Consider the following 27,915-nt stretch of genomic DNA (forward strand, 5'->3'; position numbering starts at 1 on the left):
GGAAAGATAAAGGGGAGCAAGGATGGATGGACAAGAGATTGAAGCGAGAGACATTCAGCTCGCAGGTGTGGGGAGAGGAAGCTGACGCTTAACCTCGAGACAGGGAGACAGAGACACTGAGATCCACCCATACACACACACGCACACGCACACGCACACACACACACACACACACAGACACCACCCATCATGCAGGACAGGAGGTAACTCCAGTCCCGTCCATTGTGCCAACGCCTCAGGCAAAGCTGCCACGGTGGCTGATTCACTGTCGGGATGGGTGGGTGACAACAGCGTGGGTGTGAGAGAGAGAGAGAGAGAAGCTGCATGTGAGACTATGCAATAATTTCTCTCGCAGTTACACAAACCCCCCCCCCCCCGCACACGCACACACACACACACACACTAATCACAGCTGGCGCAGTCGGACGATGTGTACATGCAGCTGGCACTGCAGAACATGGGCAGAAGGAGAGTCCGGCACCACAAAGAAAATTTTGAGCGTTTTTTGCAGGGGGAACCTTGTGAAGTAACGCAGTATGACCACGATGTACCATTGCCTTCCCTATATCACACTATATCCAGCAGGCATACTTAGTCTTAAGAAGTGCACACATTTGTAAATGTATTGGTTGAATTGCCCACAACTCCACCTCCGTGGCAACAGGAAAGTTACACACACACACACACACACACACACACACACACACACACACACACACACACACACACACACACACACACACACACACACACACACACACACACACACACACACACACACACACACACACACACACACGAGCATGTGAACAGACACACATGCCCATAATCACACACAGCCGCACACCTTTATGAACGCACCACCTTGGCCAGATGGCCCCCCATAAAAACCCACTTACAGAGATGAGCGTGGTGATTAAGAGGCCTCTCAAAGTGAGGGAGAAATGAGAGAAGGATGAAGAAATGGAAGGTAGTGAGGGGGGTACCTATGTAGACGAGAGACCCTAAATACTCGGATGCTTTTAGCTAAGTGCATACTCCTACGATAGCAGACTCCCAAAAGTGTGTGTGTGTGTGGGGGGGGGGGGGGGGGGGGGGGGGGGCACACGATGACACCTAAATTTCAGACTTTGTATAAACTATAAAACGCTATGCCCTTGGCCCAGATACATCCTTTATCGTCATCTGAATACTCTAAATTCAAGCGAGGAAAATGAGGATATGAATAGTTGGCACTGTTAGACTGAAATGGATGCACTATAAACTATGTTTTCAAAAAGGTTGAAGGGCTACACAAGGCGTGCACACGTGTGTTTGTGTGCACTGACATGGAGGCTGCTCTATCCAAGGCTGCATCCTCCATTCACCATGTAGATTGGCAATTCTGAAGTGACCTTGTTTTGCGCGAATTCCAACTTTTTTCTCTCTTTTTTTTTTTTGCTGACATTGTTATTTATTTCTGAAGGTAAGAACTGAGGGCTTGCGCCTGGCTGCGCCTTACATGAGAGAAAATGCAAACATACCACAGCGGACGCACGGAGGGAAAATGTTAACTGATCGATATTATGTCTCTTCTGACCCGTGTCTTGTGATGACACTGTGACCACACACACACACACACACACACACACACACACACACACACACACACACACACACACACACACACACACACACACACACACACACACACACACACACACACACACACACACACACACACACACACACACACACACACAGCCTGTGCAGTGATGAAACTGGTGTCACACAGTCAAATGCTGCTAATGTCTCATGTCTGCTGTGGAGACACTTAGTGCTCCCACGGTAAAGGGCTGGGGTGGGGCGGGGCCACCTGTCCCGTAGCTGCTTAAGTCAGGACACTAAACCAGACAGGATTAAATGCCTGCCCTGTCATCTTTAGGGTAGGAACCTCCATGCAGCCACTCACTGCCCTGCAGGAGAATGTCTTTTACTGATAGCTCTGCTGTCCAATTACACTTCACCTTTTAATGCCAGACACAGGTGACAGCAGGGGGAGAGAGAGAGACAGAGGGTGAAGAGTGAGAGAGGACGAAGAGGAGGCTGATGGGAGAGGTTGCCATTTCCACTCTCCGTAGGAACAGCCCGTCACACTTCGACAGACTGTAGTCGCATCTTCGAAGTTGTCCCAGATACCTGAGGGTCTCATCCGAATGGTGTGCAAGCTGCAACAGCAAATCTCTCCTCATTCTCAGGGGAAAAAAACAAGACACTTGCCAAGTCTACACCAAGTGTGCTTGTGTATGTAGCGCAAAGCCAGAGAGAGAAAGGAGTTAATGGAGACGATCATATCATGGTATTTAGTGTGTGAGTAGTTTGTAGTGTGTGTGGGAATGTACTTAAATAGGCTTGAGACGTCAACAATCTCTTCTGTTAAAGTGTGCAATTGTCAGTCGAGGATCAATACTTTGTTGGAGTCTGTGAACATGTTGCTCCCTCACTCTGCATGTGGATGGTAACTGGCCTGCAGACGTGTGCGTTGTATGCTTCAGTTTAAAACGGTGCGTATGCAAGTTCACTTCTACATACCACGAAAGCACAGATGCTCCTCTGTGGTGAGTCCCATTCAAAGCAGCTGTTGATGTAGCAGCCGGTGTTGATAAGGAACATGATGCAGCGCCTAACTCTGTTGAAGTTGTGCAACAGCAGCTGGAAAGGGGAACGAAGACAAACAAGCGAGTGGTTGAAACAAGTTGGCGCTTAGATGAAAAGGTGCTATAACAAGGAAAACAGCATTGCGATATACACCGCTCCATTTTGAAAAGGATATACAACTGACATTAATGGGTGGAAAGTGTGTGAATCTTTGAAAAAGGACAATAAAACATTGCGGGCTCTTTCCACGTGCACTGCACTGCAAAAAAGGTACAGAGCAAAGTGATCGGTCCGTACGGTGCCTCTCAGATCTGGAGGTTTGTGAGGACACACTTTTAAAAGGTCACTTCTCTCTCCTTTATGTTCACTTGAGATTTGTTACATCTCATAATTAGTGCCTTTGTTAAAATGATATACTGCCAGTAGTACTGTGGCGTCTCATTGTAAACCGGAGCGTTTACAAGTTACGACTTGAAATTTGTGGTATTGACCTCACTTTTTTCTTCAGCGTTACAGAATTGCAGCACTGAGGACAGCGCAAGGACATCCTTGTGTTTCCTTCTTTGGATAGTTATACTGTACATGGACGTGGATCAACATACAGGACAAATGGCTGCATTAAGTGCAACAAGCCGACACACTGTGTTTCTTCAAGTCTACTGTCCCAGTGATAAAGTTAAGTACAATAATAACAATTTCCCCCGGATTTCTCCTCCCCGAGGCTTCTCCAGGCATTTGGCCAGAGATGAGAGAGACCTGGCTAACTGCTGTCCTCCCAATGGGTTGCCAACCATTCAGGGAATAGCATAACAGCCACCACCCAATCAGGTCACCACCAGGAGAAAGCGATCCCAAAGGACAGACCGTCTCCGCAGATCGCTGTTCAAAAAAAAAATAATTCTATGCCATTATTTCACTCTTTGGAAAATTGTGTGTGTTTGAATGCGTGTACTGTGGCTACACAGTGCATGTTTGTAGCACTACAGAAACATCTATTGTCTGCATGTACGTGTGTGTGGGTTTCCGGGTGGATTTGCATGTGGTTAGGGGTGGCTTGGCTGCTTTGATGCTAGATGAGAGGAGGATTCCTTCTTCTCTATGTGTAATTATGTGAAGCCTTTTCTTGCCAAACTGAGGATGACTGTGTGGTGTCCTGCTGGGGACACAGAGACCCTGAGGACTGCAAGACTGTGAATCATCCATTTCAATGTTCCTTAGCGCATGCACTTGATGTACACGCTGCACTCTTCCAGGCTCATTATTGCCATAACTGCCTTGATAAGATTTTTTTCTTTTTCATGAATTATTTCAAAGAGTGCCTTGAGTTATTCCTTGAAAACACTTAGAAAAGCGGTGAAGCCATTTATTAAGCCAAATGTCATAATTGCAATTAAATGCTTGTATTTGGCAGGCAGCTTTTTGTTTCCTGTTGTGTGTGCGCGTGTGGAGTGTGTGTGTGTGTGTGTGTGTGTGTGTGTGTGTGCGCGCGCGCGTGCGTTTGTGTGTGTCCACACACTAAACGGCAAGCAGCAGCAGGGAAGCTGCTAGCCCACAAAGGAGCCCTCATGGGGCAATCCCTCCAAAGCAACCAGTGACATCATCATTGCGAGACGTTGACATGGGTCATCTCTGCGAGTCAGGGGTGAAATGGAGATGAAAAAAGGATTCTGCACTTGGGAGAGGAGCATAGAGTGGAGCGAGACAGTGCCACAGAAAAACAGAGGAGGCAGGCACAGTGAGGAAGAAGGGACTATATGGAGGCCTGACAAAGGGGTGGTATGGGGGCTGCGTGTTGTGCTGCGCTGGGCATGGCGGCGGTCGGCTGTGCATGGCGCAGCATTGACTGCTAAGCCCAAACGGTCACTCATATGACACATCTGATGTGGGCCAGCCCCTACTATTCAGCCCTTTGTGGTGCCGCCACACTGAGTGGCGTGACAATGAAGTGCAAAGCAGCAGTGGCAAAGAGGGCCAACTATAAGGATAGCCAATCTACTTATGCACCCCACAGCTGACAGCTTGACATTTCTATTCACCACTCGGAGTGGATACGAGGGGGGAAGTGATGAGAGAAGGGAGAGAGGAGGGAAGGAGAGGAAAAAAGAAATGAAACGCTGTTTCTCCTTCAATCATCCTGTTATATCTTGCCCGCACAGTTGTTGTACTTTGCAAGATGCCACTCTCCAGGCTTGTTGGTTTCGCTTCAGACGGCGAAGCAGAATAGCGGATACAGTGGTGGACGTAGATAAAAGTGAGCGAGAGAGGTGGAAGATAAGTGTTGGCTGCTGATGTACCTGCTTGGACACTCTGGGCTCCTCCTCGATATACTTCTGCTCGATGGGAATCAGCGTCCTGAGGCCAGCCTTCACCTGGAGGATGGAGGGAACACACACAAGGTGTCATACACAGCAAATGGTAGGAATGAAAATGACAATGATCCGGATATGTGAAATCATAGCGATGCGGACAATAAATTAGCATGGGACTATATCTGGAAAAATCTGAAGGGTTGTCTAACACGGTGTGTGCCGAGTTAACATGGCAGCACATCCGTGGAGCATGCCCCATGTCAGAGGCTACAGAGAGCAGGAGAGGGAGCGGTAAGATGGCCGCCATAGGACACACACAGTGATGGTGGATGGGGGAACAAAGACTGCTGAGAGGGAGTCTTCGATAATTAAAGCCAAAACGAGGACGAGGGACAAGGGACGAGGGATGAGATGGAAGCGCGCGGGGGGGGGGGGGGGGGGGGGGGGGGGGGGGGGGGCGACAGAATAAAGACAACAGCAGCGTAGGGGGGATCGCTGGAGAGAACAAGAGAGGATGAAGAGAGAGAGAGTGAGAGAGAGAGGATAATGGGGGTGGAGGGCAAAAAAAAAAAAAAATCGCGGAGGAGAATCAAAAAAGCAAAAGAAAGACTTACAGCATTAAAAATCACGTCTATTTCGAGGAAGATGACCCCTTTTGTTGGCCCTGTCAGCTCCTTGCTTTTCAAGGCGTAGGCTTTGCGTTCTCCATTTTGGATCTGTGGGAGAGGGACATGACAGGCGTCTGTCTGGCAATACCCGACTGAATCGGCTCCCCGGGCCACCTTTGAACCCCAGCTGCTGGCGCTGACAGGGAACCCAAACAACTGTGGCAACTCTGACAAGTACCTGTTCATTACCCAGTGCAGCGCGACTCTGTCAAACAGAAATTAACTATCCTGGGGAATCATACTGTATAGCAGAGCATGGGGATATGAGAGACACAGTTCTTTTACAGGCCATCTATATTTTTCCAATGGAAGAGAAACTCTTCTTTTTTTCTCCAAATCACATCGTTCCATCTCTCGATCAGTGTCATTTTCACATTATCTTTCATCCCCTTACTTTCATTCTTCTCACCTATCAATCTCTTACTTTTTTCCCAGCCTCTCCTCAGTTTTTGCCCCCCTCCTGTCATCTCTTTCTCTTTGTGAAATAATAACAGTCTCATCAGTGGAGTTGCAAAAATAACCTCTGCTTTTTATATCTCCACTGTGTGTTTTCATTCTTACAGTTCCTCTATGTTCTCTCTGCTATCCCCAGGGGACAAGGACAAGAAACACACAGAAATCTATCTTTGACTCACATTTAGTAGAGGAATAGCCACTTTCCCCAGGAAATCTGCACTTCTGTCTCGGTCCTCGTCGTAAACAGTGACCTCAAGTACTGAGTGGATGTCCTTCACATTACTAAACCACACACAAAGACAATGCCACCGACCCATTTACTAAAGTATGGGCTGCAATCACATCTCGCATAAGCGTCTTTTATATATTAAAGAAACAAAGAAAACAGCTTAAAAACTTTAAAAATGTTATGCCTCAAAAATGAGGCATAAAAATGCCTCATTTTTGAAAACCCCAGGTGTATTTACATAAATGATTAAAAATGCCATTAACATACTTTGTGTGAAATAGTGCTGCATTACTGCATGAGCTAAGTAGAACTCTAAGTGTGAAGCTTTGTTAAAACTAGGCTGCCAAGAATATGGCTGATGTTATGTATAGAAAAGAGGCTATGAGATAGATGTGACACTCAAAGAATATATAAATAAATAAATAAATAAATAAAAATATATATATATATATATATTTACTCTGTGGGAAAATCTGCATCACATACAGTACAGTGTTGGTATATAATAAATTCTGCACTAACATCCAACTGTAGCCACAGTATAATTAAGTATCCGGAAAAAAAGAAAGAATTATTTTGTATTAGGAAAATTCAACGAGACATCTTTTTAACTTGCTAATATCTTGGATTTTCTTGTTGGCAAACAATACTTTTTAAAACACCATTAAAGAAGCAGCATAAACAATCACAGAATATTTTTTAAGTTTGAAGTTCATCAACAAAAATAGCATTCCACATGAACTGTGATATGTGGTCTTAAATTCAAAGATACATGACAGTTAACCCCCCCGCCCCCCCCAAAAAAGAAATCTATTTCTAATTTCATTACTGCAGTGAATACAAAGTCATGTGCATTAGGATACTCCACTCACAAAGTGAAGACCTTGTTCCACTCTGGGTTGAGGTTTTTGTACACGGTGTGCGTCTGCAGCCGATCGTTACTCAGCTCCACCACGCAGAATGGGTCACTCTTACCTGCCGAGCAAAAACACGACAATGACCTTCTGCGAGAAGAGAGACAGAAATACTGTGGACACTGAAGTTCCGTTCGCGTGAGGATTCAAGGGAAACAAGCATCTTAGGCAATTCCGGCAGCTTTTGTCTACCTCCAATCGTATTAACACAGATAGTATAGTGTCCTCCCCGTGTAGCACATCACAGCCCCAATACCTTGTACTTATCACAACTGCAATAATATGATTATTTCATTTTTACCCCCCGATGTCGTATATATTATACAATAGTACATCAGTGGAACAGCTGCAAGCCGTTTCTATCAACACCCTGGGAACATGGACAACTCGAAGATAAGCTCCAGGGCAACTGTGCCCTCGGCAGTCACAAGGAGGGGTCGGGGGGGGGGGGGGGGGGGGGGGGGGGGGGGCTCTGGAGGCCACAGAAGTTCAGAGCAGAAGATAAAGACAGGGTTGTGAGAAATGTAGCTGGTTCCTGATTAGCACTTCCAGAGTGTGCGGTGAGACGGTGGCGGCAACAGCAAAGTACAACAAAAAATTCAAAATCTGAGTTGGAGCAAAAAATAATATGAGAATAAAATGGTGAAAGAATGACAGCGGAAAAAAATAAAATCCTCATCATCGTTTCTGCAGAGGAAGATTTTGGCTATTAAATACTAAAATTTTATTTTCATGTTTATGACAAGAAAATACATCGGCAGCAATTCCATTGATTAGTTTCATTAATATAACAAGTGATATTTTACAATAATAATAAAAAAACAACATACATCCACATGCAGATTTATCGTGCCGAATAAATCACTTTAAAACTCAAGGATCACATATAAAATAATTTGAGTGGCCTGTCGCAGCAAAAGATAAAACTTTACTACACTATGTGAGAACTTTAAAGACTCTTAGATGTCGTAAAACCAGTATGATATACGATTCATTATAAATCATGTTCATTAATGCTAATTCATTCCAACAAAACCTTCAATTCACAATTTACTCTGGTTATGTAATGGGGTAGCGAGAAGGTGAGAGGGACCGAGATGAGAAAACAAAAACATAATAAAAACATAATCACAGAGTTATTTCAGCCTCCTGAGAATAGCATACTGTACTATGTCTTATATACTCTCTACTTGTTTACTAACGTCAAATATTTCAATTGTCTTTGTACACAGAAAGGACTGAGACCAGCTCCCCATGCCTGCCAGCCCACCTCCCGTCAACCGCCTCAAAATGAACTGAAAAAAACAAACAACAAAACTCTTAATTCAGCCTTTGATCATTATGTTCTACTAAAAACTGTTGGGAGCCGTGGAGCTGTTTGTTCAAGCTTATCACTTGAAAAGGCTGGGTCAGGACATAAAAAAATAAAAAAATGTCCTACACGAAATCCCAGGGAAAACATTGAAAAAATAATAATGTTAATAAAGCAGCAACGTTGCATAATAAGACTCTGTAAAGTTGGGATTGAGTTCAACAGCCCCGTGACATTTGTGTGTGTGTGTGTGTGTGTGTGTGCGAGTGTGTGTGTGTGTGTCATGGGAAACGTGTGCGAGTGTTTCATTGATCGGTGTGATTTTCTTCAAATGTTGTGACAAGGGCAGGACATTTAGTGGGCGTGCAAAGTAAATGTCACTGTGATCAATGCTGGGCCGTAGGTGTTGCCTTTCATATCTGTTTGTGGCGCTCTATTGATATCAAGTGTTTGAAGTGGATATTGACAGCCGCGACTCCTCCGATAGAAAACAACATACATTCAAATAGACAAAACCCAACCGACTCAAGAGCCTTGGAGCAGCTTTCATTCAGTATTTTTGTATCTAGTTGCGGAAATTTCAAATCCTCCGTAATCAACCCAGCACTTCCATAGCATAAACAAATCAGGTCTGATTAAATTTAAATGCAATCACCCAAAATTAAGAGATGGAAATTACCCCCGTCCCTCCCCAAGTTTTTTTCTGAATATTCCGTTTTTAATGATATGGCAGACTGTGTTGCAGCAGAGAGCCAGTTGTCATTGGTGATGAACTTTCACCTTATTGGCCACCAGCACCAGAGGCAGCTGTCTTAACCAATTACACGCTCAAGTTTGAGCGCCACTCAGCGACCATCCAGGTAATGTCCGAGCACAGCTCCTCCCCCCTCTGGGTCCCGTCTCTCTGTGGCGCTGGCTGAGGGTCTGCGGGGATGAGCGGGGCTCACACTCATTTCAGGGTGCCCTAAGATAAGTGTGGAGGATGAATACAGTGCGGAGATGAAGGAGCACTCTTTAATTGCCTCTCAGGGAGCTCGGCGTTAGCGAGGGGGTGAGGTTAGAGGGGGAATGCACGCTCTCCTCCTCCTGTATAATCACAATTCATTATTATCCAGACTTTAAAATGTAAACCAATAGCATTTTTTTGTTGCAATTGTTTGGTTTTTTTTCAGCTCGCCCATCACTTTACAATACGCCGGGGCAGAATTTAATCCACAGCCATGTGCCAAATGAAAATCCAAACTTAACAGTCTACAAATGCCGTGGTGTTGCTGGACGTGCAATGTGCGTGTTCCTGCTGAAAGGCTCTAACAGTGCAGCATCCACTCAGAGAGACGAGAGCTGGCAGACAAAGGGGATTGTTGGTTTTAGAGACTATTTTCAGTTATCCTACTCGGGCTGGAGAGGAGCTACTCCACAAAAACACTTCAATTAGAGAGAGAGAGACGGCCGGAGAGGAGAGCGAGAGAGAGAGAGAGAGAGGAGGAGAAAAGGCAGGAGAGGAGACGGGCAGCATGAATGGGAGAGAGATGGTGAACTCTCTCTCTCGCTCGCTGATCTCCTCTCCCTTTCTCGCTCTCTGCGCGTCTGTTTGTCTGTCCGCCTGTTCTCTCTCACCTTGCTCTTGACCCTCTCCTGGTCTGGGATGTTAAAATAGGGTGTTCATGCGGTGAGGGCTCTTACGTGGCTCTACTATTGTTTCTGCCAGTGAAACACACACACACGGGCGCAAACACACGGGCGCAAACACACACACACACACACACACACACACACACACACACACACACACACACACACACACACACACACACACACACACACACACACACACACACACACACACACACACACACACACACACAAAATAGGAATAGGCCAACTACAAACAGTCCCTTTGCCCGTCTGTTACCACTTACTCTGTCTATTTGTGATGAGTTTGACTGACTGAAAGGAAAATATTTTCTGAGGGGGAAAAAGAGAGGTTTTTCTTTTGTGTCTGTAAGAAAGCATAATTTCAAATAGGGTCATAAATTGGACTGTCTAAATTTGAGATCTCTTTGGTTGGAGCCAACCGATTTTATTTTAAAAACCCATGTGAAAGTTTAGTTTCCCATGTCAAAACATCTTCTTGTGTATGTTGTCTTTTGCAAGTTTTCCATGTAAACCAAATATGGCAGGCATTGCAGTTACATTTTTGCACGTTCAGTTAAGACTTTATCGTTTGTTTGAACTCAAAATGGCCCCATATTATGATGTCAAAAAGCAACCCAATGGTTCCAGTATAGAAACCAATGCTGGGTTGAAATCTGAATGTATCCCTCGTTTCCAATTGGTTTGTATTCAGTTATAGTAGTATGTTAAGTATTAGCCCTGGTTGGCACCACAAGACAGAACACACCTTTACTGTGAATTTTGAAGAATCATTTCAAAATCACCACAGGCTGCCGAGACACAGCTCTGAAAATCAAACGTCTTTTCTATGACCATGTCAAGCCGGCAGAGGCCGAGTGGAAATCAAACAAACAGCCAAAAGACATTTTACTGTATTTGCACAGTTGTACTCATGATTTTTTTTCAATCAAGTATCCATGAAGCTCAGACTGAATGATGAGCTCTACAACGAGGTCATGGAGCAAACTTCTGCTCCGAGTGAAATACAAGAGCCGTTAGCCGTGCACTCCGGTCGCTCCACGCAATAACCCAAATCAACCAGCTCCACTCTGTATTGGCTAATGGGACTGTGGCTGTGGCTGCTTCAGATGGAGAAACCTCTAGACTTTCTCTCTACCTCTCCACCTCTCTCTCCCACACACACGCACGCGCACGCACACATATTTCTCTTTCTACTAGATAATACAGAGTGAAAAACTAGCCCTGTCCACTGCAGACCTAATTAAAAGTAAGAATTAATGGAGAACGGAGGATTCAGAGAGAGCAAGCAGAGGAGGAGGAGGAGGGGGGAGCGAGATTTGTTGGTTCAAATGTGCACTTTTTCTCTATTATTCAAATGAGCAGCCTGCATCTTTTCTAAAAATGTAGAGACAAATTTAGTGGCCTGCACAAAGTAGACTTTAACTCTCTCGGAGGATTCTCACAGAGGATCATCCCTTACGCCAAAATTACAGCCCGACTTTATCTTTGGCTAGATTTATGGCAGATTGCTGCTGGAGGAAAACATACCGCGGAAATAGTTTCAATGTCTCGATCCAAAACTTGAGCAAAGTTATTTTTCTACATCAAAAACATACTCTTGTAGGATTACCCATCAGACATTCAAGTGGTGTCCACTTTGAAAGAAATTAGCAGGACAGCAAAAACGGAGGTTTGTCACATTATTTTCAAGCGTCTGAGCACGGATATGAAGACGAAAAATGAAGGCACTACAGAGGTTATTATCCTGTTGTTTGAACTTCAGGTCACCGTCTTACCTGTGACATCTGCTGCCAACAGTCCCTCCGCCCTGATGACCTTTACCTGCACCACTCCGACATCTTTCAGGTTGTAGAACGACCTCCACAGGCTCTGCAACATCACAGAAACAGGGGTGAGAGGTCAAAGAGGGTGGCAAATTAGCATCGCAGGGAAAGACAGGTCAATAGCCTGACATTTCATTAAAAGAGGAAAGGGTAGAATATGTCCTTTAGCAGTCCGTATTTGAAAATGTAGAGCTGGCATTTATAGTTGAAGACAAATGGCCGAATCTAATTTCACTGAATAGCCTGTTAAAGATGTTTCCTAACGTTGTACTTTTTGGATAGAGGAACTTTCTTGAGTCTGGTAAAGAAGAGGAGCGACAGTATGTAGAAATATACTGTAAAAAGGTTACTGCAAAAACAAATAGTACACGGATAAATGTAGAACAAGGATGGGCCGTTACACACAAAAGGCATGTTGCTTTAATATGTTAAGTAGAACATTGTTTTGTATTTATTCCTAACATACAATGAGAATAGCCAGTGGAGCATGCACCAAAACTATTCACTGTCCAGTGTTTCTTCTGTGCTTTTCCATGAAATCATCTATTAGAAATGAACAAGTTACTCATTTAGTCAGTTACAGAGGAAAGTGAAAAGTGTTGTTTTTTATATTGACTATGCGGGGAGCAACAAAATGAAGGAAACTTGGAATGCAGTTTTAACAGCTACGACTTTGATGTGCATTACTGAAGGAATTCTCTCTTCTTTTTTTACCCAAAGCTGATTAGCTTCCTGGTGCAAACCAGGAAGTCAGGATTTTTTTTTACAGAAAATCCAGACTTCCTGGTTTTAACTTTTTTTTTACTGTCATTCCACAAACTACATCCACAACAGGGTTGTGTGAAATAATGAGATGCTAAGGTGTTTAGAGGGTGAAATATATGTAATATGAGTTGATAAAATTACATAAAACAATTTGTGGATGATGTGCAATACATAAATAAGGGAATAGGAAGAAAAATATCGAGAAAAAATGTGCAAGAGATCAAGGCACATGAGCACAATTTGCATGTGATGTGATTTCGCTGATTGAAATGCGTCTGTGTTTGCATTATATAGAGATTGGAGAGTGAGAGTATTAGGCTGATAATGCCATAATAGAGGTATTGTGGTGAACAGACACATCCAGCGAAGCGTGACCGGCAGTGATATCATAGTTATGAGGCAGGGACACACACTGACCGACACACTCACACACTATCCAGTTTAGACTACATCCGAACGAAAGAGGGAAACAAAAATCCCACTAAACTGTGGGGCAGATAAACACATCAGCTGTAAAAACAACAAGAGTCAGACACGCAAGCTTACTCACAAATAAAGCACATATTGATAGGCTCCTCCCCGTTGCATGCTTACACACCATGAACACATTTGCATTTACACAGCCAGGAGTTGCCATGAGGCTTCGCGATTGTCTAAAATGAGAAGGGGAAACACTGTGTACACCAGGTTTTAATAACCAGGAGAAAGAGGGATGACTGTGTGAAAAAAACTAGTTTGTGAATCTGACGAATAAAAGGAAGACCTGTGGAGATCTGGGCCATGAGGCGCGCACGCGCACGCACACACACACACACACACACACACACACACACACACACACACACACACACACACACACACACACACACACACACACACACACACACACACACACACACACACACACACACACACACACACACTCATGCTTTTGTTCACACCCAAATACTCAGGTATAAACACATGCATAGAAAAACCTACACCGAGGCCAAATTGAGTAGCATGTCGGCGTGTCTTAAAAGCAAGAGTGGAAATGCACTTCACTTCAATTTATTTCTCTCTCCCTGGCAATAACCCCTTCCATCCCCACAGGAGTAATTATAATTTAAATTTCAGAGTCAGGGCCAGGCTACAGACTTAATTCATTATTACCAACTCTGTCAGACTCTGCCTGTTTCCTGCGATATCATTGTCCAAAAGCTCTCTAAAGGAGATGAGAGGGGAGAGTGTGCGCGTGCGTGTGTGTGTGTGTGTGTGTGTGTGTGTGTGAAAGAAAGAAAGAAAGAAAGAAAGAAAGAGGGGGAAAAGAGTGTGTGAGTGAAAAAGAGAGAGAGACATACAGGGAGAGAGGGGAAGAGGGGACAGCTCTCAATCTTAAGGCACGATTTCTCTGAAGATACAGCTGCTTGTTGTGATTATTGGGGGGCAGCCAAGACGGGAGACGGAGGGAGAGAAAGAGTCTGAGAGAGGGCATGAAGGAGGCAACAGAGGAAGAGAGGAGGGCAAACTATCGGCTGGTCCGTTGGTGTGTGAGTGTTCAACAGAAGAACATGTCATGACACCGATGACCCAACTGTGAGGCCGTTTTGGGACGAACCAAAATGGGTCTGTAGCAACGAGTACCAATCACTGCACCGAATGATGTTTATGGATATACATTATAATTCAAACCAATTCAGATTGTGTTTTATTGGTTAGATTTTAAATGTTTTACATACTTAATCTGAATAAAATGTTGCCAACTGTGGAGTGCATTTGTTGTAGGTGAACTTGTGCTTATGGCTAAATGGGAAAAAAAATAAGTTTTATGGAAATCATGTTTGTATTCCATCAGCATTATAGTAAAATTTCAGACAATACCCCGAAAAAATATACAGAAATAAGGCACAGAGGTGGAACGAAGAAAATGAGACACAATTACTTCCTTAATAAGCAGATGCAGAGATGTTTTTACAACCCCCCAACCAATTCTCCGCTCTTCATCCCTTCCTCCTTCCACCATAGTCTCCCTCAGGGGACACTTAGGGTTCAACCTCAATGCATGATTGGTGGAGAGTACATACCCATCCTCCACGAGAATTCAAATCCCCATTAGAAAGATAGACAGCTATAGACGGGCTGGACAGACAGACAGGTGAGAGAGAAAGAGAGATGAAGAGAGGCCAAGACCAACCCCCACCCCTCGATTTACATCTCCGCACACCCCCATCAGCATGCAGGTGGAATGATGGGCGTAAGGAGATGAGAAGGAGGGATGAGCACAGGAGAGGAGAGAGAAAATGAAAGGATGGACAGAGTTGGCTTTCATAAGACAAACCCCCACCCTGCCAGTGATTGACATCTTGTCACTGTGACGTCTTCTTCCCATCTCTGTCACACTGCGCAGACACACAAACACAAATGAATCAACGGCGGTAAAGCCTTTAGACTCACTGTCATCTTTGCATCGTGTCACCTTTCATCAGCGCTGCGAATAATAATCTGACACACAAGTACACACAAGTACACACACACACACACACACACACACACACACACAAAGCATCTGCCCAGTACCCATTCAGTTTAGGGGGGACAGTTGATCGAAATGACTGTGAAAACGCTCAAACACAAACAATCACCGTCTGTCAAGGGTCGATCTCAAAGTTTGCTCTCTGCCCCGTGCCTCACTTCCCCGCAGCAGCTTATCGCACTTCCTGTCCAGGTCGGGTCCCTTTTACTTCACCTCAGAGCAGTGCACCGGAGTGGGTGGGAGAGGTACTGCAGGTGCGTTTGCAACGCAGTACATGGGAGTGGGTGGTGAAGTGCCACCACTCCAGTGGAGGTCACCATGTCCTCCTCCTCTCATCCACTCATCTTGCAGCCACCTCAGGAACCATTAAGAGCCATTAGTGTGTGTGCCCCTTTGCCACCATAATGCATAAATCTCTTCTTTTCCTTCTCCCTCTGTCCCTCTCTGCTTCAGGAAACAGTAATTAGGGATGAAAGAAAGGTTACAGTGAGCAATAGTACATATCTAAGGCAGGTGTCATTGAGTGGGTGTATTGCGCCGTGTTGCATATAGCTCTGCCATCAGCTGCATTCAAAGTCGATTGCAGCAGAAATTCGCATGTTCCCATTCACACGCTGCACATGCAAGTGTACAGAGGCACATACTGTAACAGACATACACACACAGTGCGTGCACAGAGAAAGCCATCACAGTGCAGAACAGCTATCGAGTCTATCACCCGCTTGGCCTCAGATTGGGATGGGGCTTCAAAACCAGCCAAATACAGCACAGCGGCCGGGGGAGGTGGGGGGTTGTGACAAGGACATGCCTCTGGTTTTAAATCAGTAATGTCTTTTTTAGAAATTCAGGTTATCAAACCGAGTGTGCATGGACGCATGCGGTGTTGTTTCTTTCTTACGACATTCAATCAATGTGATCCACTGCTACACTCTACCTTAAAGTATTTGTGCATGTGTTCTTTCATGATGAGCAAGGTGGGCCATGCCGCTGGCGGCTGGGACAGGCAGAGGGTTTCAACTCTCTTCTTCTCTACTCTCTAAAGCTGTGATGATGACAGACTGTTTTATTCTGCCACCCCCCATCTTTTTATTGGACAGCTGACACAGGTAGGTGCTGCATTTGTGTGTGTGTGTGTGTGTGTGTGTGTGTGTGTGTGTGTGTTCGTGATTAGCAGCAGTGGATGATTTGTGCTGCAGGCTTGTGCTGAACAGCTGATTTCAAGATGATAATACCAGTCATTAAGTTGTACCCAAGCATAAATACCCACACACACACACACACACACACACACACACACACACACACACACACACACACACACACACACACACACACACACACACACACACACACACACACACACACACACACACACACACACACACACACACACACACACACACACACACACACACACACACAGCATTGTTATGAATGAGTGGTGGTACTTGGTCTTATCAGTGCTTTTTGATAAAGTACATCTTTATTGAATTCTGCAACCGAAAGACAGCCGGTCGGGGGGAAAAAGGAATATGTTAATAGGTAGAGACCATTCAAGTCTTCAAACCGACCTCACTGTGGCCCTCCACCTGCAAACCCAGCCCCACACACACACACACACACACACTTTCTTCCACCCTCTATCTCTTCGTTCCTTCATCTAACAGGAGGGCCACTGCGGCGACAGAGAAAGCGCCGAGGCTGAGATGTCGGGTGTGTGAGAAAGGAGGAAAAGAAATAGGCGGAAGAAGGGAAATGTCTCGGCTTCAGCCGAGCAGAAAAACGGGGTCTGCGCGAGTTGTGTGAGAGGTGAAATAGCTTTTTCTTTTCATTTTACACGCCTTCCCTTCCCAGTGCAACCCTCACCCTTTACCTCTCGCCCCCTATTACATACAAGTACACACACACACACACACAAACCCACACTCCCCCGCCGTCATTTTGTGAGTGTGAGGAGAGGCACGCGTGTTCCTCGGTCCTAGAGCTCCCCCCTCTGATCCTGGGATGTTGCTGCAGCGTGGAGCAAAGTGATCGACCTCCTGCAGCTAGCCAATAAAGCACCGGCACGGCTATGTAGGTCGTGGCACCCGTGTTTGGCCTGGCGAAGCCACTGGGAAACGCAACCCAGGGCACATCCTACTGGTTCTCAAGCAAAAACAAACAGCCATGTACTGTATGAACACATTCACTGGACACCCACACAAAGAGTGGGAAGTAACTGAGTGGTACTCGTTGGATAAGGTGCCCCCACAACTCTCCTAGACGATGAAATGTCATAGGCACTTCTTTTTTGTTATCAAGTCTCAAATCAAATTAGTCTGAAAACATTACGTGACAAAATCTTATGCCTTTCAATTAGACTAAGTCAAGCAAATACGGATGCAGCATTGATTGATAACACCAAATGTCCCAGTCAAGGCTGTCATCGAATAAAATCTACTGGAAATAAGTGCGAGTGTGTGCGAGTGTGTGCGTGTGTGTGTGTGTGTGTGTGTGTGTGTGTGTGTGTGTGCGTGTGCGTGCGTGTGTAAGTTGTATGTGAGTGTCTTTGTAGCACGGAGTGAGGATGACAGGGTGTAAAGGGTTAACCAGGCTAAGACAAAGGCAGAGGCTGAAACCATTGTGTTGAGTGGAGGGCCTCTGGAACAGATGGGGCCTTAGGGCTTACTCTTTTTCATTCCTTCTCTCTCTCGCTCTCTAACACTAAGCTCAAGTCAGCGACAACTGGCTAACAAGCTAAGACGTTTAACACTGGAATGAAATAACCCACATGAATTAATCATACATTCGCAACACACAAATCACTGCAGGACACCGATGCAAATACCAAACAAAACTTGCGGTGTGAATCATCGCAACAGAAACAAACCGCCGATGTGAGTCTGCATATTTTTCAAACATCAAATCCAAAACAACTCTGCCTGAAAGAGACACGTGATTTCTCGTCTCCTTCCTTGACCTCCACACCCCGTGTTTTTCTTCCTTTCCATTTTTTGTGCACCTCCTACTCCTCTGCTTTGCACTTCAAACTTAGAAAATTACAGCTGCGGCGTGGTGGATTTCATTTCCAGCCTCCGCACATTTAGCTTGTGAACAAAAGAAAAAAGAGACTGGTCTTGAGCAATACGAGACGCCTTATAAAATGCTAATATATCGTGACTTCATACCCATCAGAGCTCTGATGATTAACACGAGGGAGGTGTTGTCGGACTCGTGACACAAAAGCCATACTTTCCTTTGTCTTTGCAACTTGGACATGTCGACACTCCATGTCACACAGTGATCCATGCGAGGAAAGAAGCCACAGGTATATGAACAATAATACACCGGGTGACTGCATGGAATTTGTTCTAGCTGTGTGAGGGAAACCATGGAGGTTATGTTTTCGCCCCTGTCCGTTGGATGCGTTGCACAGGCAAACGTGTGTCTGAAGTTGAAAATTCCACACATAGATGCACATTCTCCAAAAGTCACCAAGAGTAAATTTTGTTCCCATCTATGAGCACCTTGGGTTGTATGATAAAACCTCAATACGTTTTAGAGATGTAACAAAATTGGAGGGTCGGCCAAACAATCTGACTACCAGGTAAGTTCTACATCTGTTACCTGAGTCCAGCTATTGATTGTGCAACAGTAAGCAGGCATGACACCCGCTGATAAAGGAACTCACATATCTCTGCATGATCTGGTGTCTCTCATTCGGGTCGTCCAGCATGTTGATCGACAGGTCCGAGATGGAAACGGCGGCAGAGGCGGTGAGCGTAACCAGGAGCACCAGCACACCTTCGCCTTGCTCCAGCGGCAGGTGCAGTTTGTATGTGCGCTCTTTGCTGAGGAGCGACAGGTCAATGGTACACCTGAAGTGCACAAAACAAATACAGTTCCAGAGTTAGTGTTTATTCCAGTTCGCCAGAGTCGATACAATTTAAAAAAAGAAAAAACTTAACAGGCATCTCAATTGATTTTCTGGCATGTCCTTGGTATATCTCTGGTTAAAACCAAGGCAGGCTAATGGGAGACTAGGAAAAATTTAAAATGTTGGCATATGAATGCTGTACACTGCAGTTTATTGAACAGGAGGTTAAAAAAAAAGATTAAATCCATACAAATGACTGACATTTTGAACTAAAATGATTGGAGAAAGTATCATTGAGCAACATTTTCCTGTAAGCTCAATCCTGTCTGTCGGTCAAAGATATGACTGGTGAAGACCACTATACCTCCCCATGAAGTCGTCCTTCTTGCCAGCGTCTTTGTCCCAGACCGTAATGTCCACGTGGCCGCCCTGCTCCTCATACAGGTGGAAATCAAACTGCTCTCTCCACTGGGGGCCCAGCGTTTTGGGAATTGTCTGACGAAACAACACAATCTAATGAATGTTGTAGTTGTCAATACATATCAGTTGTCGATGTGTGATATGTATATGTCTTATACATATAATCTGATAGCGCGACTAAGAATTGATTGATCACAGATTATGTGAATTAAAGGTGATTAACTGCGGCATTGCACGACAAACAAACAAAAGACTGCAAAAATGCATGACACCGTCCTTCTGCAGTCCACAATAAGTCAAGACTGAAGAACACAGAAAAGTGAGGAAGATTAAAAAAAAAGTGTGCCACTGATTTGAGATATTTACGTGTTTGTAGGTTTATTGCAGGTACAACAACAGCAAGGGGGCAAATACATTTATTAGTGCAAAGTAGTCCATTTAGAGAGACATATGTGCTTCTATGTAAACAATTAGCTTTTCTAATAAGCAATGTTCAAACGAGCATAACTTAATTGGACTGTAATAATAACAGTATAACTGAAAAGGCCTGCCTCGGTGGTTCCATTCAATATGGAAATTAGTAAAAATCTTTCATAAAAACTTCCTTTCACACCACTTACTGAGGAACATACTCACCAACAGGAGGATTTGTTTACCTTGCTTTTGTACTTCTGGTGCCCCATCCGGAATTTGACGTAAGGGTCACTGAGGCCGTTGGCATCCATGGGCTGCAGGCCGCGACCTTCTATCAGACTGATGCTGACTATACCTCGCCACAGCTGGGCTTTTCTGTGCACATCTGACAGACGCATACTCTGATACTGCGGTAGACAAACACGCAAACACACACGCACACGCACACGCACACACACACACACACACACACACACACACACACACACACACACACATTTCAGGAAACATTTACACAAACGTGCATTCATACAGAAACGAGCACGCACGAACATCCACAAAATAAGCACACGTACAAAGACATATGCATTAATTAACCCCATGTTGAAATTAAGGCCTGTGCAGACTAAGTCAATGGCAAAACTCACAACTACCAAACACGTAGGGACAACACGGAGAGGAGGAGTGCAAAACACACAGGATAAGGATAACACAAAATGAAAATAATCAAATTTACCCTTGAGGTTTAATCATCATAGGTTACAAAACAGTGTTCCACGATATCCACTCAACTGTTTCTTAGGGATGCTGACCAACACCATCACGGCTCTTGTTAGTATCGTTTCATCCACATTTGTGGGATAATGTGGAACATGTACCATGACCCCTTTCTATCGTTTAGATAGAGTGTTTAGAATCCACTGTCGACTCGCGGTCTCCACCAGAACGTGTACGTTACTGCGATTTCTCTTCTTTTTTTTTTCTATACAAATCTGAACTATAATAAATAATAAGCAACGGAGGCAAGTTGATTAATAGGCTCTCTTGCCCCAAAAATGGGAAGACCACTGAGATGCTGTTGAAGTGTACTTGTGTACATTTTCGTATTCCATCTGGCAGTGCTGTAGGTTGACCGCTCCGCAAATTCAGATTGATGATTGTCCATATTTTAAGTCGCCCCCCCCCAACAGTTTTCTCAGCACTCACAGGGCCATTTAACCTCTCTTTGAATCATGTCAGTGTTCTTCACTAAAACAAAGAGCAGAGTATTTATTTGTCAAACAAATACACCCCTCTCTCTCTCTCTCTCTCTCTCTCTCTCTCTCTCTCTCTCTCTCTCTCTCTCTCTCTCTCTCTCTCTCTCTCTCTCTCTCTCTCTCTCTCTCTCTCTCTCTCTCTCTCTCTCTCTCTCTCTCTCTCTCTCTCTCTCTCTCTCTCTGCCGTCCTCTCCTCCTTCCTCGTTAGGGAGAATTTATTAGCATAGCTTTTGTTTTGCGGGTGAATTTCATTAAACTCTGAACAAACCCTGCCGCGCAAGTGCAGGCCTTTGATCTGCAGACGGAGCCTCTTAATTTCCATTCTCCAGACATTAAACAATGCGAATGGCCCCCTGAAATACAGCCAACCTCCCGTACAGCGTCTCCCACATCTTTTCATTTCTCCTCTTCCACTCGCTCCTAACACACTGTATGCTAATGACGAGAGGTTGCCCTCATGTCCTACTCCGGCATAATCCTAATTGTTTCCTTGTTTTGTTGCTACATATTTCTTCTTACAAAAAAAAAAAAAAAAGGGAGCTACTTGAATGAGGAATCCACATCTTCTCTGCCGGAGCACAGCAGGGAAGAGACCATGCACGGAGATGTTCGGAGGCTGAGAGCCCTGAAGAGATCCCGACGTATCAGTTTAAAAAACGAATACAGCCGTGCACATGGTTCAACGATTGTCAGCCCTTTGCAGGAAGAGAAACGTTTGAAGTGCCAAAATAAGCATTTTGCCTTGTGGTAAAAGTTAGAGAGACCTGAATTCAACGTGCATCTGACTTCATAATTATTATCTCAAACTACTTCTTGAATAGTTTGCCATCTCCTACTGTGGGTTCAGTTCTCACATATGCTTCATTACAAAGAAGTGCTTGTGTAAAAATAACCGTGTGCCGTATGCTGTCGAGCACGGCGGCAGGGAGGCACTCAGGAGCAGCGGCTCTTTTTCGGTGGGGTAGCACAGTAGCTACTTAGTTAGTGTTTGAGCTAATTCCCGAGTCACAGGCGGGATGGCCCAGTTTGGAGGCTTCAAAGACTCGGTTTGGGGAAGCACAATACAGCAGGACGTCTGCCCAGCTCCAACCAAGCGCACTTCAAATGTGTCTCCGTGTCTCTGGGTGGATATTGAACTCGGTTAAGGAATCATTCAGGGGCTCTATAGGTGCAATATGGGATATCAACTAAAAGTAAAACTGAGTTTCAGTCTCTTTCCTTCTCAGCGACAACAGGTAAAGATCACCTATGTACCTTGTCAGAAGTGAAACTTGAGCAAACAAAGGCTGCAAATAAACATAACCGTGCTTACGAAATTGCCCCTGATACTTATATATAATCCTGTATTTGGCTTTAAAATAACAAAACATAGGTGGTAGGTGCTTCATGCATGAACTCGACCAGCATGCTTTCGGTTCAACGTGACAGCCAACAAGAATCACGTACGACAAAAAACCAAAAGGCGGCAAGCAGGTCTCTCAAATTTGACAAGATGGAAACTCAAAATAATATGAACGATCGCAGATTTCCACCAGATGTAAAGGGGTCCGACAGAGTCCTCGAATCTGTCAACAGTTAACAAATGTTCTTATTTCACAGAAGATTTGCTTTGCAGGACGCCTTAATTTTCTCACACGGTAGCTGCAATACACAGTGCAGGTCAAAGGTGGGAGAGGCATGAACACGTAGTATACCTGGAGCTCAACAGGCTCTTTTACTTGCAAGACAAATGTACAGTATAGTGAAGCCCTGTCACACTACAGAGGACTTCACTGTAAATCAGCTGTCAGTTTGTAACTGGTGATTTTCTTTCTCGCTCTTGAAAGGATAATTATCACAGATTGTTTTCTAATTGAAATATTAGTTTCAAACACAATCCAAAGCGTAAAATTAAAAAAAAAAACAACGAATTCTTCAATTATGATTTCAGATATGTAGTTCACCTTCTGACTCTGTCGAACTTGCATTCAAAAAACATGTTTACTTCCACTCAGAGAGCAGGTGGTATATTGCAGCTGGTGGAAAATACACGGGTGACGGTGAGAACTGAAGAACTGATCAAGAAAGAAAAAAAGACGTCTAATACCACTGTGGAAGGCAGGGGGGGGGGGAGGGGGCTGGGGAGACTCCAATCCATGTACCAGGACACCAGTGAAGAGTGCGGGACAGGTGAGGTGTGGTCAGTAGCGAGGTTACAGTACAGTTGGAAGTGTGTGGGTGGGGTGGGGGTTACATGCTGTTTTAGTTTACCTTACTAGTTCGTTTCCAGTTCCTTCTCAAAAGCATGGTCTGTAAATGAGACAAAGCGGTTACAGAGGGCCCCCCATTGTCTCCCCCTTAAAGCTGCAGGATTAGAGGTTAAAGGGCATGGGGTGTATAATGTTCATATGTTAGCCCTGGTCTGGTGCGGCGGGAGGGGGAGGGGGGGGGGGGGGGGGGGGTTAGATAAGGAGAGTGGGACAGTTGTCATTCATGCAAGTTAATTAAGCAGGCAGAGTATGAGAGGTGATTTTACTCATCATACGGTGATAGATATTTGCATATGCACAAACGCACACATAAATATGTATGTATGTATGTATACAGTGGCTGCTGTTTGTGCCTCTCATACAGAATTAACATCTTTTTTTTATACTTTTACAAAGTGCATTCCCATTCCTCAACCCAAACGAAGACAGCAACTGAAATAGCTGCTTACTTGTTTGCTTCGCCCGTGTTTTTGTTTTTTTTCAATGTTTGGGTCCAGTAATGGAGAATCATCTTGGACTTCATTGAACACAAGACTAAAAAACTTTGTTTTTTGGAGAGGCAAAGCATAAGAGTGAGGATTATGTCATGCCCTCAAAACGTTCTGAAGGTCTCCGCAGGTATCAAACTTGGCCTTCAATTTAATTTTTTGGAAAAAGTTTTTCTGTGGATGTAATCATCAATCAAAGTTTCACATATAAAAATAATAATCACATGTGCACAAAGAAAGTCACACACTTTCCCTAATGTTATTGTAACACTCCTGAACTTCACAACATGTACAGGAACACTGTTGATTCTTTTTATCCTCCTTAATCAAAACTCACCTCTTCAAAACTGCTTATAATGTGTGATTTTATTGTATGATTATTACTATGCGATTTTGTATTTGTTTTCAGTGTTATTTTTTACGCAAAGTGTAATTTGAGTATAAGGAAAAGTGCTATATGAATAAAATGTATTATTATTTAATATAATAACTCAAGTCATGACATCATTAGCAATTTAATAGTAATTCAAAAGTAGAGTTAAATGTGTATTGTTTCTTACTCTTCCATACCAGGAGATGGCAACAGAGAGTCATAGGAATGTACTGGTATAACCTTGTACTAAATTTCTTCACAGTTGGAGAAATCCAAAATGATGCTTAACCTAAATAGAGTTTATTTGTTCTGTCAAATGTGGACTCTCTGAACTACAGTACTAAATAAGCACCAGAATTAAGACATCAGATCAAAAGGAATAAAATATTTCCCCCATGACTCTGCCTTGTTCCGGATGGAGCATGCAGGGGTCCAATTAACCAAACAAATAATTGAACAGAAATAAATGCAACTCTGAAGCATCGAGCATGTCCACAGAGGCACAAGAGCCAACATAATTAAGAAAGAGAATCCAGTGCTCTTTGAACATGAAACTTTTCCACCGAACATATTAATTACACTTGTGTTTATGCGCACACATTTGCTGAGTTGGGAGAGTTTCCAGAAACTGAGGCTGAATGAAGCCAGCACACTCAGGTTCGACACCGCCTGCCGGAGTTTTTGATGTACAGAGACACGGTTCAATGAACTAGAATAACACTGTTGCGGAACTTTAATTGTGAAGATGATCAAACTTATTATATCGATTTGTGCGGGCTCTTACTGAAAAACTTAACCATGCTCTTCAGCATTTCTACTTTTTGTTTCATTCATTACTTATCTTGGCGCGATGTAAAAGACGATGTACAGAGGAAGTGTGTAAGATAGAAAACGATACTTCCTCTGAATGAGAAGGAAATGCAATCTGAGTGAAAGATCACATAGTTTTCTTACAGCATCCCTGAAGTCTCCATCCTTCGGTGACAAGGTGACAGCTAGTTCGAGACTGCCCAGGTTATGTTCCGGGTACTGTGGGTCCTTCAGGTCCAGCGTCACATCCAGTGTCCTGCAGGGAAGCACAGCAAACCAAGTTACATTACATTACATTCATTTAGCAGACGCTTTTGTCCAAAGGGACTTACAGTAAGTGCATTCAACCACGAAGATATTACCCAAAAGTGCAAGAATCCTACATAAACATTTATCAAATAGGAAAAAAAACTGCTTCAAGAACTCATTTTGATTTTTGAATAAATAATAAATTCAGGTAGTGAGGTGCAGTCTGAACAGGTGAGTTTTCAGTCTGCGACGGAAGCATTGAAGGGATTCTGCTGTCCTGATGTCAATGGGGAGCTCCTTCCAGCATGGACAGAAAACAGACGGGATTTGGATGAGCGGTGGCTGCCCACCCCTCGCAGTGAGGGCATGGCAAGCCATTTGGCAGTTGCAGAGCGGAGTGGTAGGGGCTGGGGTGAAAGGTGTGACCATTTTCTGTCAAGTGTTGTAGGTTAATACATGACTACTGTACATTTATATGCATGCAGGGCAGGGATTCCACGGTCCAGACCCATCTTAACATAAAGTGAATACGCATATTTAATCAGATCCAGTCTGACAAGATGGATGTGGAGCACTAAGATAAACTGCCCCACTATATTCTGCCCCCCCCCCCCTTCTAACTACCCTTAACAGTCTTGAATTATGCATATAGGGAAATTAGTGAGAGTTTAGACCCGCTCTAGAATCTGAGTTTAAAATGATATTCCCTAAAACAAATGTAACCCAGATGGGTGGCCTCCGCCAAAACTCGTGCCACAAGATATTGTAAACCGCTTTCACTCTAAAGTTGATTAACTGGTTGAAAAAAACGACAGCAAAAAAAACACTGCAGCAAAAGTTATAAAAGGTAAATGGTGCTACAGTAATGTGGTTAAATGCAATGTGAAACTAATCTAGGTCTGATCAGCAGTGATTGTCTTAATAATTTAAAACACAGCTCATTAACGAATGTCTTCCGATATAAATGTTCATTACAATAATTTGTAATGAAGCCTCATTACAATGCCTAACATCTAAATGTAAGGCATTTCACATGAATAATGTTAAATGCCTAACATAATTCATGATAGGCATTTCATTTTTCATGGAAAAGCACTGGTGAGACAGACGTAAACGATGGCTCAGCTCCATCAAATGTCCTAGTGAGCCGTGACAGGGAGCCAGCATGGGCCCTGGAACTAGCTCTGCTAAATGGATGGCGCTCGCTTTCAAACTACACCTGCGCCTTTCCTGCTATGAAAAGCCCAAATGTCGTCTGCTGAGCATGATGACTGACAGTCTCACTCGTGGCTCACCGGGACACTAGAGTAGACTGGAGTCATCGCTAGTGTTGACATTTATTATTATTATTATTATAATAACGGCCTATTCTTAGCATAATGTAACTCCACCCATCCTGTACCTTACTGGAAGTGTAAACTCACGGGGTAATTAAGAATGTGTTTCTGCTTGAAAGAAAATATGAACTTCCCATACACTTATTGAATTCCATATACTTGTCGGTACAAACAACACCCAACTTAGCCCTGTTATGCAACTGAGGCTTGAGGCGAGTTGCCAAAGACTGCCACTAGAGGGGGCCCACAGACTGTATTTGATCAAACGACTGCAGGAAAAGAAAGGCAGAGATTTATTCTAACCGATAACCTCACCGCCTTTTGACACGTCATCTTCTCCGGAACATGCCTATTATTGGGGGACAGTATGGCAAATCGGTGGGGACAAAGAGTACAGGAGGAGTTTTGTCAATGTGGGCAGGGGACTGAGGATGTGTAATAAAATTTTAAAAAAGAAGGCAGAAGAGACCTCTGATGTTCCAGTGACTCCAGGTGGAGGTACGCCGAGCCCATGAAATCGTCCTGTAGTCCAAAGTCATAGTCGAAAACCTACAAAGAGACAATATGCAGAACAGCAACTGTCAACAGAGGAATGTCAACACAACACAACGCTGCATGTGGTCTGTCCCTTATTTTCACACCGACTAATCATAACTGACACTGACGGTTTCATAGAGAGTTAATGTTCATTAAGGAAGTCATTTGAAATAACGCAGCAGTTTTTATTAGAGCAGGACGAAGGGTGAAGCACTTATCCGCTGTACCTTGACATACAGCGGGTCCCTCAGGGTTTCCACATGGAGGCTCGCTCTCTCGTCCCACACCGGGTTCAGGTTCTTATGGATGGTCTTGCTTCTGAACACCTCCTTCCCTGCAATCTTGAACTTCACATACGGATCACTGGTCCCTGCAGGGGAGAGAGCGTGAAATCACGTGGGGGGATAACGGTAAATAATATGACTGAGAAGGCTACAGCAATAATAAGTGATCAGATTGAAGTGTAAGCAGTGTAACTTTCTTCGGCTTGTTATTGAGTAATCATATTAGATTTTCCAAGAACACAAATCATGTTTTTGCACAATTTATGCAAACGGTCACAAGACATGTCATACGATCGCCAACATTTTAATGTTCGATCGGAAGCTTCACCGCTCATGTCCCGCACAGACTCTGTTTAACCAG

General features: G+C 44.1%; 1 protein-coding gene across 11 annotated transcripts in view; it reads right to left on the reverse strand.

Moving 5' to 3' along the window:
- The window catches only part of mctp1a (multiple C2 domains, transmembrane 1a), a 127,425-nt gene that overhangs the window by 41,854 nt on the left and 57,656 nt on the right, over positions 1-27,915 (reverse strand). For 8 of the 11 annotated variants that reach the window (XR_004794578.2, XR_004794577.2, XM_035640196.2 and 5 more), the window contains exons 3-15: positions 27,498-27,640; positions 27,203-27,282; positions 25,292-25,403; positions 23,478-23,516; positions 20,214-20,378; positions 19,502-19,632; positions 18,952-19,138; positions 11,957-12,050; positions 7,172-7,274; positions 6,250-6,352; positions 5,561-5,662; positions 4,932-5,006; positions 2,572-2,691 (exon numbers count right to left, since the gene is read on the reverse strand). Coding sequence is in view for 9 of the 11 variants with exons in the window: in XM_035640196.2 (XP_035496089.2) it covers positions 2,572-2,691; positions 4,932-5,006; positions 5,561-5,662; positions 6,250-6,352; positions 7,172-7,274; positions 11,957-12,050; positions 18,952-19,138; positions 19,502-19,632; positions 20,214-20,378; positions 23,478-23,516; positions 25,292-25,403; positions 27,203-27,282; positions 27,498-27,640 (1,454 nt within the window). In the remaining 2 variants the exon portion in view is untranslated. The remainder of the gene's footprint in view (positions 1-2,571; positions 2,692-4,931; positions 5,007-5,560; positions 5,663-6,249; positions 6,353-7,171; positions 7,275-11,956; positions 12,051-18,951; positions 19,139-19,501; positions 19,633-20,213; positions 20,379-23,477; positions 23,517-25,291; positions 25,404-27,202; positions 27,283-27,497; positions 27,641-27,915) is intronic. The other 3 variants (XM_035640198.2, XM_035640195.2, XM_035640197.2) reach the window with 2 other exon arrangements.

The sequence above is a fragment of the Scophthalmus maximus genome, chromosome 19 (genome assembly GCF_022379125.1).
Source record: "Scophthalmus maximus strain ysfricsl-2021 chromosome 19, ASM2237912v1, whole genome shotgun sequence".
NCBI classification, from domain to species: Eukaryota; Metazoa; Chordata; class Actinopteri; order Pleuronectiformes; family Scophthalmidae; genus Scophthalmus; species Scophthalmus maximus.